This window comes from Hypanus sabinus, chromosome 19 (genome assembly GCF_030144855.1).
Source record: "Hypanus sabinus isolate sHypSab1 chromosome 19, sHypSab1.hap1, whole genome shotgun sequence".
Classification (NCBI taxonomy): Eukaryota; Metazoa; Chordata; class Chondrichthyes; order Myliobatiformes; family Dasyatidae; genus Hypanus; species Hypanus sabinus.
The window spans coordinates 52,843,575-52,857,472 of record NC_082724.1 but is presented as its reverse complement, the minus strand read 5'-3'; the positions used below and the strand labels follow the sequence as shown (position 1 = coordinate 52,857,472).

Here is a 13,898-nt window from a genome sequence, read left to right as displayed (position 1 = left end):
GTGGAAGGTGGTCTTGTGGTCGGATGAGAATAAAGTGAAACTTTTTGGCCTCAGCTGTACTGTGCATCAGCCAGATTATCACCATCCCTACTGTATATGGTGGAGGTAGCATCATGCTATGGGGATACTTCTCAGCAGCAGCAAATGGAAATCTGGTCAGGATTTATGGGAGGATCTTTTTAATACCTGTTAGGGAGGGATTTCCTAGTCCATTTGCCACTACCTTTTCCATCCTCCAAGGCTCCATGTAATCCTAGAATGTGCACCAGTGATATTTTTTAAGTCAAGATGGTCAGTGAATTTCCCTTCATGTCTGACCTGCAAGCTACATTAAGCTTCCTGCCATTTCAGATGACTTTATGAAGATGATATAGTCAAAGCCTGATTTTTTTGAACTGGCATGCTTACTCTCTCCTAGTGCACTAATTTTCAGTCCTATTGCCTTGAATCCCTCTTCAACATACTACTGGAACATTTCATACCCTATAAATCTCCAACAAAAGGGGAAAAATCTTTCCGCTCATGTTTGGTCTTACGATGTGTCCTCTTTTTGGAGTTGCCTGTTGGTGAAAGTGGTGTTGATAACTTTATCCAAAAGTCTTAATACTTTCAGATATTTATCCACTCAGAGTCTGATATCTTTTGGTCTCTCCTAGTTAATTGTCTCATGCCTGGTGTTTCTTGTGCACCTTTGCCATAGTTTGATATCATTCCTTAAGTAATATTCAAATCAATAGTTTTGAGTTTTATCATGACAAATTGCTGCATGTAGTGGGTGGAGGTAATCCTGTTTTCACTTTCATTTAGGTGAAGGCCAACTCGGTGAAGCAGGAATTTGAGAAGCAGGATGAGTTGAAACGCTCAGCGATGAGAGCAGTAGCAGCTCTGCTCACGATCCCAGAAGCAGAGAAGAGTGCTCTGATGGCAGAATTCCAGTCACAGATCCGGTCTAACCCGGAGATGGCATCTATTTTTGAAAGCATTCAGAAAGACAACACATCAGTGACTAGCACGGAAATAATGGACCTCAGCTAGAAAAGAAAGTAAACCAAAAGGATCTGAACAAGATGCCTTGCCTTCATAACTAACTTCTGTGTGAAATGTTATTTATATTGCCATTTAGGTTTTAATTTTCTGTTGCAGAACCACCTCTGGCTGGTATTTACAGGCCAGCTTTCTCAGTGTTGCCTTTGCATGACTTTCCTGCTGTTTCTGCTGCTAGTGCAGTTAAGGCCATGTCCCTATTGCCCCAGCTCCACAGCTACCATGTGGGGTGCCAGGGGTTAAAAGTGAATCAATGGTCACACTCCTTCCCACTTGTTGAGAAAGGAAGGCAAGCTAGATGATGAAAAGAGAAGTGAACGAGTCTTTTTAGCTGCACTTATGTGACCTATTTGAGGCTTAAAATAAAGTCTTCCGAATGGGTTTATTTTATTGGCCTTGCAACTGTTAGTAAGCCCTGATCTGTTAGTTCTGCTGTAAAATTGCATGCCAACCTGAACTGTACCATTTTAATAATGGACAGGCTGATTCAGTGCAAGACTCTGTTCTGCATGGAGTTCTCATGCTACAATCTGGAGGTTCCCTTGCTTGCCATATAAACAGTTTGTTGCTTTCACAAACAGAAGGAAAATCTGGCTCTTGGTCAAGGGGTGTGCGTGGGTGAGATTTACAAAGGACTTGAAACTTACAATATTCCGAAATCTCAAGTGTGCTGGCAAAGCCACAATGAAGAAGATGCCTGAACATTGCATTGGATAAGCAACCCTGAATGCTTTTTAGTTTGACACAGACTGTAATGGTGAGCTGTATTTTGCAATCATGCCTCTTCTTACCCTACATTAGCACAAGATCTATTAAACTTCCTATGCGATCCAGCTGAGATGGGGAACTGACATGAGGGCCTTAAGTCTCATTGAGTGTTTCAGCATTAATGGCCTGTTGTTAGTGTATGTATCGTCCTACACTGTTGCTAGATCTATCCTATTGCGAAATACACGTGCACAAACCTAAACCTTGGACATGGTGCAAAGTTATAAGCTGCCAGGTACAGATACGATCTCTCATGCTGCTGCAGTCATGACATTGCCTGTATTCCTTAGGAAGCTGAAATTGAGTGGGTGGGCCAGATTTTCGAAATAAGCAATGTGAGGCTTGCCCAGTTCCAGGATGTGGCCTGGGGAGGTGCATTAGGTTGTTTTCTCATTGACTGCTGAGGTTAGGATCAGTGGCACTTAAATCTCTGCCAGATCATTTCTTATCCAGATGAGGTGTTACTGATACGCTGAACTTTAGTTGACAATGACCAAATTCTTTCTGTGAGGTCCTTTCCTGGTAGAATGGGTGACAAATTGAATAAGGTACTTCTCATAAAATGGGGTAAAGCAATACATTTAAAGTATTTTGGCTCTGTGGAAGAAATTCATTAGGAATAAAAACTTTGGAATGCTGTGACTATGTTATGGACCACCTCCCCATCCACCAATCTGCAGTGAAGTTCATTCAGTGCCAATATCTTAATCTATTCCTTCATTTCCTTGCTTTTGAAAACTGAATTAAATAAAGTGCACTGTTCAACCTGGGATCCTGAAGTGAAGCAGCAATCAAGGTTCCTTGTGTTATTTTTCAGCTGTTTGTCAGTATTTGATTTTGAATTAAATATGAGCGAGATCAGGTGCTTTGAAGATCAATGTAGATGGCTCCAGCATGACTTGTACATAGCATCCATTTACTTACCAAATGCTCATCTGGCATCTAGTGCCACATTGCATAAGTGCAGTGGCAGATTGCTTCGTAGTCACCATGTTTGATCTTTGTGCCCAGTGGGAATGCTAGTACCATGTGCAAACAGGAGGAAATCTGCAGATGCTGGAAATACAAGCAACACACAAAATGCTGGCATCCAACCTGATGGCATGAACATTGACTTCTCTCTTTGCCCATCACTCTGCCTGTTCTCCATCTCCCTCTGGTGCTTCTCCCCCCCCCCCCTTTTCTTTCTCCTGAGGCCTCTTTTCCCATGATCCTTTCCCTTCAGCTCTGTATCACTTTCGCCAATCACCTTTCCAGCACTTGGCTAATTCCCACCCCCTCCAGTCTTTATCATTTTGCATTTCCCCCTCCCCCCCACTACTTTCAAAACTCTTACTATCTTTCCTTTCAGTTAGTCCTGACGAAGGATCTCGGCCCGAAACATCGACTGTTCTTCTCCCTATAGATGCTGCCTGGCCTGTTGTGTTCCACCAGCATTTTGTGTGTTGTTGGTACCAAGTGCCCTTGGTACCTCAGAAATTCAAGACAATTTAAAAGGTTTCCAAGCTACGAGTGTTTTTTTTTTAACCTGATCAGCTACAAAATGCCCTAGAAGACCACCACAGGAAGCAATGCAGTGACTTATTTATATTTTTATTTATAAAAGTCAAAAGCAACTGACAATATGGGTTGTTCTAGTGAAAGTTTGTCAGTAATTTGGAGAGTGATACAGAAGTAAAAGTTGGAAGCATTTGGTTTTTGCGCTGCTTGTTGGCAATCTGTCACTCTGCCTTAAGGTGTTGCAGCCCATCTCTGACTCAAAGTGGCAATGTTTGTCGGGGCTGCTTAAAGTTCCCAACATAATACATCACCACTTCTTTTGATGCTGGTTAAAAAAGACACACAACTTTTTGTAAGACTATTGGCTCCCAGCTTAATCTTAATTCACAAGGTTCACTTAAAAGCACGCTATAATTGCTGTGCAATGTGGGGGGGGGGGGGGTGGGGGAAGAGGAGAAATGCAAGTTGGGGTATTAGAAACGTCTAGTTGATACTTTGGCATCACCAATACCATGAGTCCTGATTTAGTAGAGCTGTGTGATGGATTTTTGAGAGTCCTGGTACAGCTGGTGAATGTGCTGGCAAGTAGCTTTAAATTGCATTAATTGCTTATCCAAGTATTAAGTGGCTAAAGCTGTCACAGTTTTGTCTCTTCATAATAAGGCAGAGTGCTGAAATATTTCTTATAAATTGCCATTGCTACTTTACCTGTAGAGTTCTGTTGCTGGATGGTGGTGGGGAAATACAAACTGCTACAGAACTTAAACATCACCTACTGGCCAAGTGACTGCAAATATTTTCATTAAAATAAATTCTGTTCTGCTAAAAAAAAAAGCCATCTAAGGCTTGTTCATTTAGCTCAAGCTCCAAAAACCCTATCTCTCCTTAGAAGCTTTCTGCAACACTTACAGAAGATTTTGTCCAAATACTGTTACATGAACTTTTAAATGTGCTCTTGTGACTGAAAGGTACTGACTGATGTCCATCAACAGAGCATGATGCTTCTGGACAACCCTTTAATATGGCAGCTCTCAGGTCTGTTCAGGTAGAATGCTTGTAGTAAGACAGCATATCGTCCAAAGTGTTGCTACTGGCTGGCTGATGAAGATTTGAATTGCTTTGTAAATCCACATTGGGAAACTGTGGAGTCCGTTTGAAGGAGGATCGAAGCTGGTCCCTCATATTATTTAATCTCTTTGATTCACTGTAATAGTCTGAAGGGGGTGCAAATTCAGCTGGTCTCTCATCTCTTGGATCCGGGTGGTTCTTGGACCAGTAGTCAAACAGCAACTCTGGAATGGCATATTTAAAAAAAAAGTTACGCTTCAAAGCTTTCCACAACCTGTCCATTTGCTTCACAAAATCAAAACAAATCTGAGTGATTCTCAAAGTCTGAGCAACACGCACAAAATGCTGGAGGAACTCAGCAGGCCAGAAAGTATCTATGGAAAAGAGTACATTAGATGTGGGCTGAAATCCTTTGGCAGGACTGGAAAAAAAGCAGAGTGGATTTTAAAGGTGGTGGAGGGATGAAGGAAAGGGCTGTGAAAAAGACAAGACCATGGAAGAAAAGGGAGGTGATGGGTGGGCGAGGAAATAAAGGGGTGGGAAATGGAGCAGCCACTTTGCCTCCAACTTCACCTGATATATTTCTGACACTTCCCTCCCCTTTCCCAATCTCACTGTCTCCATCTCTGGAGGTAGCTTATCTACTGCTGTCTATTATAAACCCACGGACTCTCACAGCTACCTGGACTCCACCTCTTCTGATCCTGTTACTTGTAAAAACACCATCCCCTTCTCTCAATTCCTCCATCTCTGCTTCATTTGCTTTCAGGGTGAGGCTTTTCATTGTAGGACAAAGGAGATGTCCTCCTCTTTCAAATCAATGCAACCGCATCTCTCATTTCACACAAGTATGCTTTTACTCCATCCTACCAGAGATAGGATTCCTCATGTACCACCCCACGAGCCTCCACGTCCAGCACATAATTCTCCAAAACGTCCGCCGTCTCCAGCAGGATCCCGTTACCAAGCACATCTCCCCACACACACACACCCTGGTTTCCATAAGAATCACTCCCTATGTGACTCCCTTGTCCAGTCATTCCTCCTGGCACTTACCCTTACAAGTGCTACGTCTGCTCCTCCACCACCTCCCTCACTACCATTCAGGGCCCTAAACAGTCCTTGTCTGTTGGGGTCATATACTGTGTCCAGTCCTCCTGGTGTGACTTCCTATAAGTGAGACCAATCATAGATTGGGAGACTACTTCACTGAGCACCTATGCTCCATCTGCCAGAAAAGTGGGATCTCCCAGCGGCCATCCATTTTAATTCCACTTCCCTATCTAATGTGGCCTCCTCCACTGTCGTGTTGAGGGTTGGTGGAACAAAATTCTGTATTCCGTCCGGGCAGTCTCCTGCCAATGGCATGAAGATTTCTCAAACTTCTGGTAATGCCCCTCCCTGCACCATTTCAATACAGAAAAGCAAATGGAATGATCTAATTGCTTGCTATACCTGCATGCCAGTTGGTAGGAGGCCAGAGACCGAGTCGCAACAGGTCACTTTCCCATTGATAGATGAATGAAGGTTATAATTGTGACGGAGCTGAACAAATACAGCACAATTAAAAGAATGACTTTTGCCAGTTACCTTTTCCTCTGTCCCATTCCCGGACATGCGGAACACCAGGTTTTGTGTCCTTACGCTCCTGAATTACGATCTCCACTTTCTTATTCCTTGATCCTGTGGCTTCATTCTGCTTTGCATCCAATTCTGAAGTTGCTGGTACTGTCACTTGCTCCTCAGTCTCTTCAGCTGTGCCTGAAATAAGATCACACAAACCACTGGTTTCAACATCCAATCACAGTCCAGAACAACTCCTTGGAATGGAAATTAAGATTTTTTTTCCCCCTGGGGCACAATAAACAAATGGATTCCAGCAGTGTATTCAAAGATTTAAAATTAAACTCTTGCATGTACATAATCTAGTAAGTAGTCCAAAAGTTACAGTACATCAAGGCAGCCATTTAGCCTATTGTAGCCTTGTTCTTCCAGTGTTTTCAGTAGAAGCCTAATGCACTGATCCCCTTTTCCATACTTGGTTTTACAGAAGCTGACACTTACTGTTGCTCTGTGTGTAGTGTAAGGCAGGGGTCGGCAACGTTTACCACTGAAAGAGCCAATATGGACCCATTTCCCACAGAAAACACTGGGAGCCACAAAACCCGTTTGACATTTAAAATGAAATAACACTGCATACAACGGGTTTTTTTTGCCTTTATGTTATGTATAAACAAACTATAATGTGTTGCATTTATGAAACTGATGAACTCCTGCAGAGAAAATGAAATTACATTTCTGCATGCAACAAAAACATTTTGAACTCCGAAAAAAAGACGTTGGGTTGAAGGTTACTCCATAGGTAGCCTACCTTGGATCGAAGAATTAAAAGAAAGCGCGCACTGGCGGGTGTCAGGCATTGGCAGTGGTGATGTATATTAATAGCGATAAAAAACATGTAGCGGTGTAGCGCTACACGCAGCGCTAAAATAAAGACACTGCAGTCAAAGATAATTTTATTCGAACTAAACAGCCTTGATTTAAAGCCTCCCTCATCCCGTCCCCGTGGGCGCGGATCCTCCAAAAGACACGTACTCACAAACCCCTGTAGGCTATCTCCCTTAGCCGGAATGGTGGCTAATTGTGAGCCGGTTCAGATGTGCCAGGAAATGGGGTCTCCACAACATTTTTAGATTGTACAAGATCACCATAATCTTCAAATTTCGAATTACATTTCAAAAACTAACAAACCACGGGGAGCCGCAGCACAGAGATCAAAGAGCCGCGGGTTGCCGACCCTTGGTGTAAGGGAACAAAATAAATTGTTCTCTTTTTGCCCTGCATGGCTGGGAACCATGCAGGCTACTGCCATTTAGCGCAGGGCATGTAAGATTAAAAGGACGGAAACAAGGAAAGACAAATGATAGGAAATGTTCAGAGTTGCTTTTAATGGATTACCTATTTCCAAAAACATAGCCAGCGTACCTTTTATAAATTCTGAACCTTTGCTGTCTGCTTCCTATGTAAACATTTTTTTGTCTTTAACAATGGTGTTGAAATTAACTCAGGGACTTGCTATTAACAACTTAAAGGTATACTTGAAGATAAAATAATTCTTACGTATGTATTCTACCCAGATTTCATATTAGGGTGGTTTGAACAACAGAATGCTGCTACATAAAATGGACCTGCTTTCTCCATGCAGTACTTTCATAATTGGGAGAGGAATGCTATTTTCCAAAAAGGGGAGGGAATGAAAGGACAGTTAGTCAGCTCCTGCCAGACTTGTAAAGCATCTCCCAAGATCACTGTCAGGGTCTTAAGGATCACAGTCCAAATACAAGTCTGCCTGAGAGGAATTAAATAGGGAAGCCAAAGAAAAATTGACAGGTTCAAATAACTTAATAGACTAAGCAGGGGCAGGTTGAACACAAACAGAAACACTTCGTCAATTTTATTGCTGGTGTGTCAAGTGGTCAGATCAACCCATTGTATGAAAATAGTGTATCACTATTTTAGGTTTTCTTTTACACAACAATTAATCTTTAAACTGAATCTACAATGGAATTTTGATTTCTCCCACTGTATCCCAAGTAATCACACATTTCAATTAGTGCAAGTCCTGATACTTACAAATGGACTCCAAGCCTCTGCCCTTCTAATTCATCCTCAGGAACTTCCCCACTCTCCCATAAACTAATCTAGCAAACTCTTGACTTGCAGAGCTACATCCTTTTATATAAAAAGTACTGTAAATAACCATACTCTGGATGCCTATTCCACTTGTACCTTCCTTCTGCAGTTCTTCAGTAACTTCAATTCCATCAGCTTTCAATTTCTTCATCTTCCTCTCACGAACCTTTGCCAACCTGGCACTCAGCATGGCTTTGCGCTTCTCCTTCAGTTTCTCTCGTTTGGTTCTCTGATCCATTGTCTGCAAAGGAAGGCAAAAGTTTTGCCATTATGAGCTAGGTCAGAACTGCTGCAATGATGCAGATTCCCATTATTTGCTTCTCCTTTCCTGCAAACACCAACATAAGGATTTTCTCTTGTGCTATGACAGGAATTTTGAACAACACTGCTGCCGCTGACTTTTTTTGTAAAGCTGGTGTATATTACTATTGTGCATCCTTGCATTCACCTATTTGGTTTTACAGTAGCAAAGAAACTCGGCCACTGCTATTGCATCAAGGATGTCCCTGGATGAAGTGAATTTGGCTGCACACTTCCAATGAAGAGCTGAAGTAGGCTCTTGTACCTTTGACACACTGTTTGCCCTACTTTTCCCCTATTCCCTTCCCAACATTTGTTTTATTTTTGGATGTACATCTCCAGCAAGTATATCACTTATATTATCTTCCCCTTGTGCAACTGAATGGCTTACTAGCCCACTTAAAATTGCAGATGAAATTCAACTGTGTTGGTGCACAATCACTAGAGGACAGTGCAGCTTATTTTAAGTTCCAGAAGCAATTTGGATTTTACAGTCTTAGTTTCAGAGTTAGTTATATTGATAGAAGCTTTTAACTCTCAGGTTTTATTAAAAAGTTTTCAGATTGCCCAAAAGAACTCCAACTCATGTTCTCTGCCTTGTAAACCTAGGTGTCAGCAACAATTGTTACACTACTGAGGTTTATCATGCAGTTCCTCAAAGCCTTTCACCAGCCACCTTGCGCATTTGGTGTTGAGTCCGGTCACACTCTGACATCAACAACTGCCCGCTCTCGTGATGTCACTCAGTAACAGTGAACAATGGAAAAGCTGCATTAGCAGGCCTCCAACTGTTAACATGCCCAAGTGTAACTACCCACCTGTTGCTTCAGCTGGTACTGCATGTGTAGTAGAAACCAAATTTTCCTATTGTTAACATACAGGCCCTTTGCGGCACAATATTGGGCCAAACAACCTACTCGAAGATCAATCTGATCCTTCCCTTCTAAATAGTTTTCAATTTTTAAATCATCAATGTGTCTAAGAGTTTAAGTGCTCCCAATGTATCTGACTCTACCCCTAGTAAGGTGTTCCACACACCCATTACACTTATATAAAAAAAAATGTACCTCTGACATCCCTCCTATTTCTTCCTCCAATCACTTAAAATTAGGCCTCCTTGTTTTATTCATTTCTGCCCTGGTTAAAAGTCAGTTATTATAAATACTCAATCTACACCTGTTGCATTAACATACATTCTGAAATAATCTGTTCAAGAGTACACTACTCGCACCAACTGTAGCCTAACTAAAGCCCTATAAAAACTGAACCATATGTCCTTGTATTTCTATTAACTGGGATTCATATTATCCTTTTATGTCTACATCTGCCTGTGCTTCTAACTCTGTAATTAATCTTCATAATCATATATCCTAAAATGCAGCTATCTGTAACGTTGGCTCTTCTCTGAAGAATCTCATGGCTTGGAGCTGCACTGCCTGAATTGCAGCTGTATGCACTTTAACCACCTGGCCCATTAATTCATGCCCTCATGCAGTTCCTTCCTCCCATCCCACTACAACCCAATTTATCTTGTACCCAAAATGGTATCAACAACGCTAATATCACCCTGGATATACATCTCTATAAAAATGAGGCATAGAATATGGGTATCCTGAAGTCCCAACAAACACTTAGCTACCTCAGATATCACCCACCACTATGCAGTTGGGGTAACTCCTTAGATTATCTTGGTACTGAGCATTATTAACAATAACTAAAGAAAATTAACATAAGCATCTTTGGGATGTTAGAGGTAACTGGAACACCCCAGTGAAACCCATTGGTCCCAGCAAAAAGCATGCAAACTTTCCACAGACAGCACCAGAACTCAAAAATAAACTTGGGTCACTAGAGCTATGTTTCTGGCCTGCGCATGAATCTACCTGGCTACATTCTTATTTATATACCCGGTTTCATAAAGGAAGCTTCTTATCACATTGCCTGTGTACATTAGGATACACCATACCCTAATGCTTCTGGTCCACATGGCTCGGTTGCCTGCTAACTTAACCCACTGAGCATTTGGGGCAGCGGAAACTATTTGATTAAAATGAACACAAAATAAATACACATCTGGAAGTCTACCTGTTCTCTCAGCATGTCCAGGGTTTCAATCTGCTTCTTCCTGGTGCCTTCATCACGAGCAAAGGCGAAATATCCTACACCCAGCTCCCGAGCCTCTGTAACAGTATAATCAACCAATTAAATTAGTTTCTATCAGATGTCTGGTTTTAAAATTATTCAATATGAATCAGCTCTGTCAGCTCACATCAAGTGACCAACAAAGCTAATAACCCACAATCAGGTACATGAAGATGCTCTATTAAACCAAAGTGGCATGGGTCTAGTGTTCTACAAACAGAAAAAGATTCAAGGCTGTGCTCAAAGTTTCCTTGAAGTGCAACATCCCCGCCGACTCCTGGGAGCTTCTAGCCTGCGTCTGTTCAGAGCACTGGGGATGGCAGTCAGGTTAGCAGGAGCACACAGAAGCTCTGTGTGACCAGCAAACGTAGCCGCAACGTAACGGACTCAATACTTGCCCCATGTGTAGATGAGTCTGCCAATCCCATATTGCCTTCAGAAGCCATCACAAAATCAACAAAACAGGAGTGAAAGCAAATTTTCCCTGATCCTAAGGAACTGCTTAAGAAGGAGGCGGCACATCTAAGTTCAAGCGGGAGAGCACCACCAACCTTGGTTATCTTCTGGAAACCTGATAACTCACCTTTCCACTTCCTCATCCAAGTAATTAAAAATAAATAAGTAAAATTGCAACGCACTGTTACGAACCCCGTAACTAGGTCACTTACCAGCAAAGATAGAGAGGTCCGTTGAAGTCTGATGGTACTATTTTTAACAGTATTTATTAGTAAAAATACACAAAAATAGTATCAATGCAAACATACAGATAATATACGTCGTCAATACTAAATCTAAAAGTGCGGGTATAATAATAATCAATAAGAAATAAGCTCTATCGTTGTCTAGGGGATAATGTATTGCCTGATGGAAATATAAAAAAGTCACTCAGTTCATTCAGGCTGCAGCCTTTGGTTGGAGTCAAGAGAGAGATTTTAGAAACTTGCCAGCTTTTCCTTTTTATGATTTCGATCCTTGGTGTTTCGTTGGTGTGGCCTCTTCTTTAGCCAAGCCGTCTTCTGTTGCGATCCCGCCAATTCCCAGGCAAGGGAAAAGGACGCACGCGAGCCCCACCGGCTGTCGTTATTAAACACTGTCACGGGATTTCTAGCATTTCTCCTGGTGCGTCTGAAGGGGTTGTTCCCCAGACCCTCTTTTATCCTTACTCACGGAGTCTCAGATGTCAATCAGGTTGGGATGATGCAATCCCTCAACCAGCCCACTCTGGTCATCTCCTGAGGGCTTCAATGAATAGTACAGTACTCTATACACAATCCCGTCTCCAAGAGACAATAGCCGTTATCAATGGTTCCGCCTTGCTGAGGCCAGGACACATTCCAAGCCTTGTGTATTCTGGACGTCTCTCTCTCATTTCCTGGGTCCCAGACCCGAATTAATAGCGATCTTGCGATTCTCAAAAAGGAGGGGGCTACTTTGTACCTTTCAGCCCCTCAGAGTTGTGGCACATTTGTAACAGCACAAAGATCCCAGCCCAGATCTGCATGAAACACCACTCCAAGCATAATATGCTTCATCTACTACCACCCTCTGCTTTCTGTGAGCAAGCCAATTCTGAATTCACACAGACAAGTTTCCCTGGATTCCATGCCACCTGACTTCCTGGATGACCCTACCCTGTAAAACGCCTTACTAAATTCCATATACCACTCTACCTTTATGAACTTGTCACCTCCAAAACATCAAACAGACCTGAGGCATGACCTACTCGCACAAAATTATGCTCACTATCCCTAATCAGACTATGCTTCTCCAAATGTTTGTAAAATGCTTATCCCTAAAAGTCCTCTCCAATAGTTTGCCCACCACTCACTTAAGACTTAATTGTCTATAATTCCCAAGATTATCCCCATTACCTTTCTTACATAATGGAATCACATTTGTCATTTTCCAATCTTTTGGTACTATTCTTGTGGCAAGGAGGGCAAAAAGAGCATCATCAGCACCCCAGAAGTCTCTTCCCTCACCTCCCTTGAAACATGAGCTACATCTCATTTCATCTGGCCTCAAGGATTTATCTATCTTAATGGGTTTCAAACACTTCAACACTACCTCTTTCTTAACCCCAACATGCTCCAGCACATTAGCCTGACCTCACATTTGTCAAAGTCTCTCTCTTTGGTGAACACTGATACAAATTATTCATTATGCACCTTCCCTACCTTCTCTGACTCCAGGCACATTTTGTCTCTTTATCCCTGAACAGTCCTACTCTCACTCTAGTTATCCTCCTGTTCTTTAAGTACATGTAGAACAGCTTGGAATTTTCTTAACCCTTCTTATCAAGGCCTCCTAAGTCTCTCCTTAAGTTCCTTCCAGATTACCTTAGAACTCTCAAGAGCCTTTTCAGATTTTTGCTTCCTATCAGAGGGTTCAAAATTTCCAGATGTTAGGTTTATGGACAGATTCTGACAGGAATACCAAGAGGAGAGGGGGTGAATTTCAAACTTATGTCTCCCCTCTCGCTGCGAAATAGGGACAACTCCTTTTCCTTTATTAGGGAGAAAGAAAGAGAGAGAGCCTGTGGTATGTTGAATACCGGGTGAATGAGTAATGTTTGGTGTACTGCAAGTCAGTGTCTTTATTGATGCTTTGCTGCAGCTTAAGTGCTTGGTGGGGGGGAGTGATGCTTTTTTGCTGGTGGGGGAAGGTGAAGGGTTGCTCTCTTGCTGCTGCTTGTGCTGGGAGGGGTCTTTGGGGTTCTAACACTTAACTGTCATTCATTCTTTGGGCACTCCTCTGTTTTCATGGAGGTTTGCGAAGAAAAAGAATTTCAGGGTGTATATTGTATACATTTCTCCGACATTAAATGTAAATATTGAAACCTTTTGAATCATTCTTTGTTGCTGCTTCAGCCAAGAGCCAATTCACCTTTTGCAACGGGTAATTCTGACACGTTACCATACTCAAGGTTTGGTGGGCATAGACAATGGCCAAGGACTGGACAGCTGCCAAACAGAAGCATCCCATTTTGCAAAAGGCTGAGGACTCATCTCCCTTGGAACTATGACTATTTTCAAGGAACTGCCAAAAACAGATAAAAAGCAAAAAGGAAGAAAGAAAATCCAGAGGATCAGAAGAAAACTGGATCTGCAAGTGTCAATGTAATTTAGCCAGGGGCATGACATTAATAATTTAATAAAATTGTGCTGCACACATTAAAACTCTCACCATTTTGGCGGATGTCCTCATAGTGCACTGGTCCAATCGGCCTGCTCAGTGCTTCCTCTTCCTCTTTTTCCCACTGCTGCCGCTGAAATTCCCTCTTCATGTCTTCAGAAAGCAACGTCTTTTTATCTGCCTCCTGTCTGTGAATGAATCACATTGAGACATAACACAGTGACCCATAGTAACTCACAGCACGAGGA

At 42.2% G+C, this 13,898-nt stretch overlaps 2 protein-coding genes across 4 annotated transcripts in view; one reads left to right on the top strand and one right to left on the bottom strand.

The window, feature by feature from the left end:
• LOC132377929 (cullin-associated NEDD8-dissociated protein 1-like) overlaps positions 1–2,673 on the top strand; it is a 42,043-nt gene extending 39,370 nt beyond the window's left edge. For all 3 annotated transcript variants that reach the window (XM_059944416.1, XM_059944419.1, XM_059944418.1), the window contains one exon: positions 808–2,673. In XM_059944416.1, the coding sequence (XP_059800399.1) occupies positions 808–1,035 (228 nt within the window). In that variant the 3' untranslated portion in view covers positions 1,036–2,673. The remainder of the gene's footprint in view (positions 1–807) is intronic.
• Positions 2,674–3,388: 715 nt separating this feature from the next.
• The window catches only part of ccdc174 (coiled-coil domain containing 174), a 38,666-nt gene continuing 28,156 nt past the window's right edge, over positions 3,389–13,898 (bottom strand). Inside the window, exons 7-11 of the mRNA XM_059944420.1 lie at positions 13,702–13,838; positions 10,459–10,553; positions 8,170–8,314; positions 5,971–6,141; positions 3,389–4,604 (exon numbers count right to left, since the gene is read on the bottom strand). Of these exons, the coding sequence (XP_059800403.1) occupies positions 4,354–4,604; positions 5,971–6,141; positions 8,170–8,314; positions 10,459–10,553; positions 13,702–13,838 (799 nt within the window). The 3' untranslated portion in view covers positions 3,389–4,353. The remainder of the gene's footprint in view (positions 4,605–5,970; positions 6,142–8,169; positions 8,315–10,458; positions 10,554–13,701; positions 13,839–13,898) is intronic.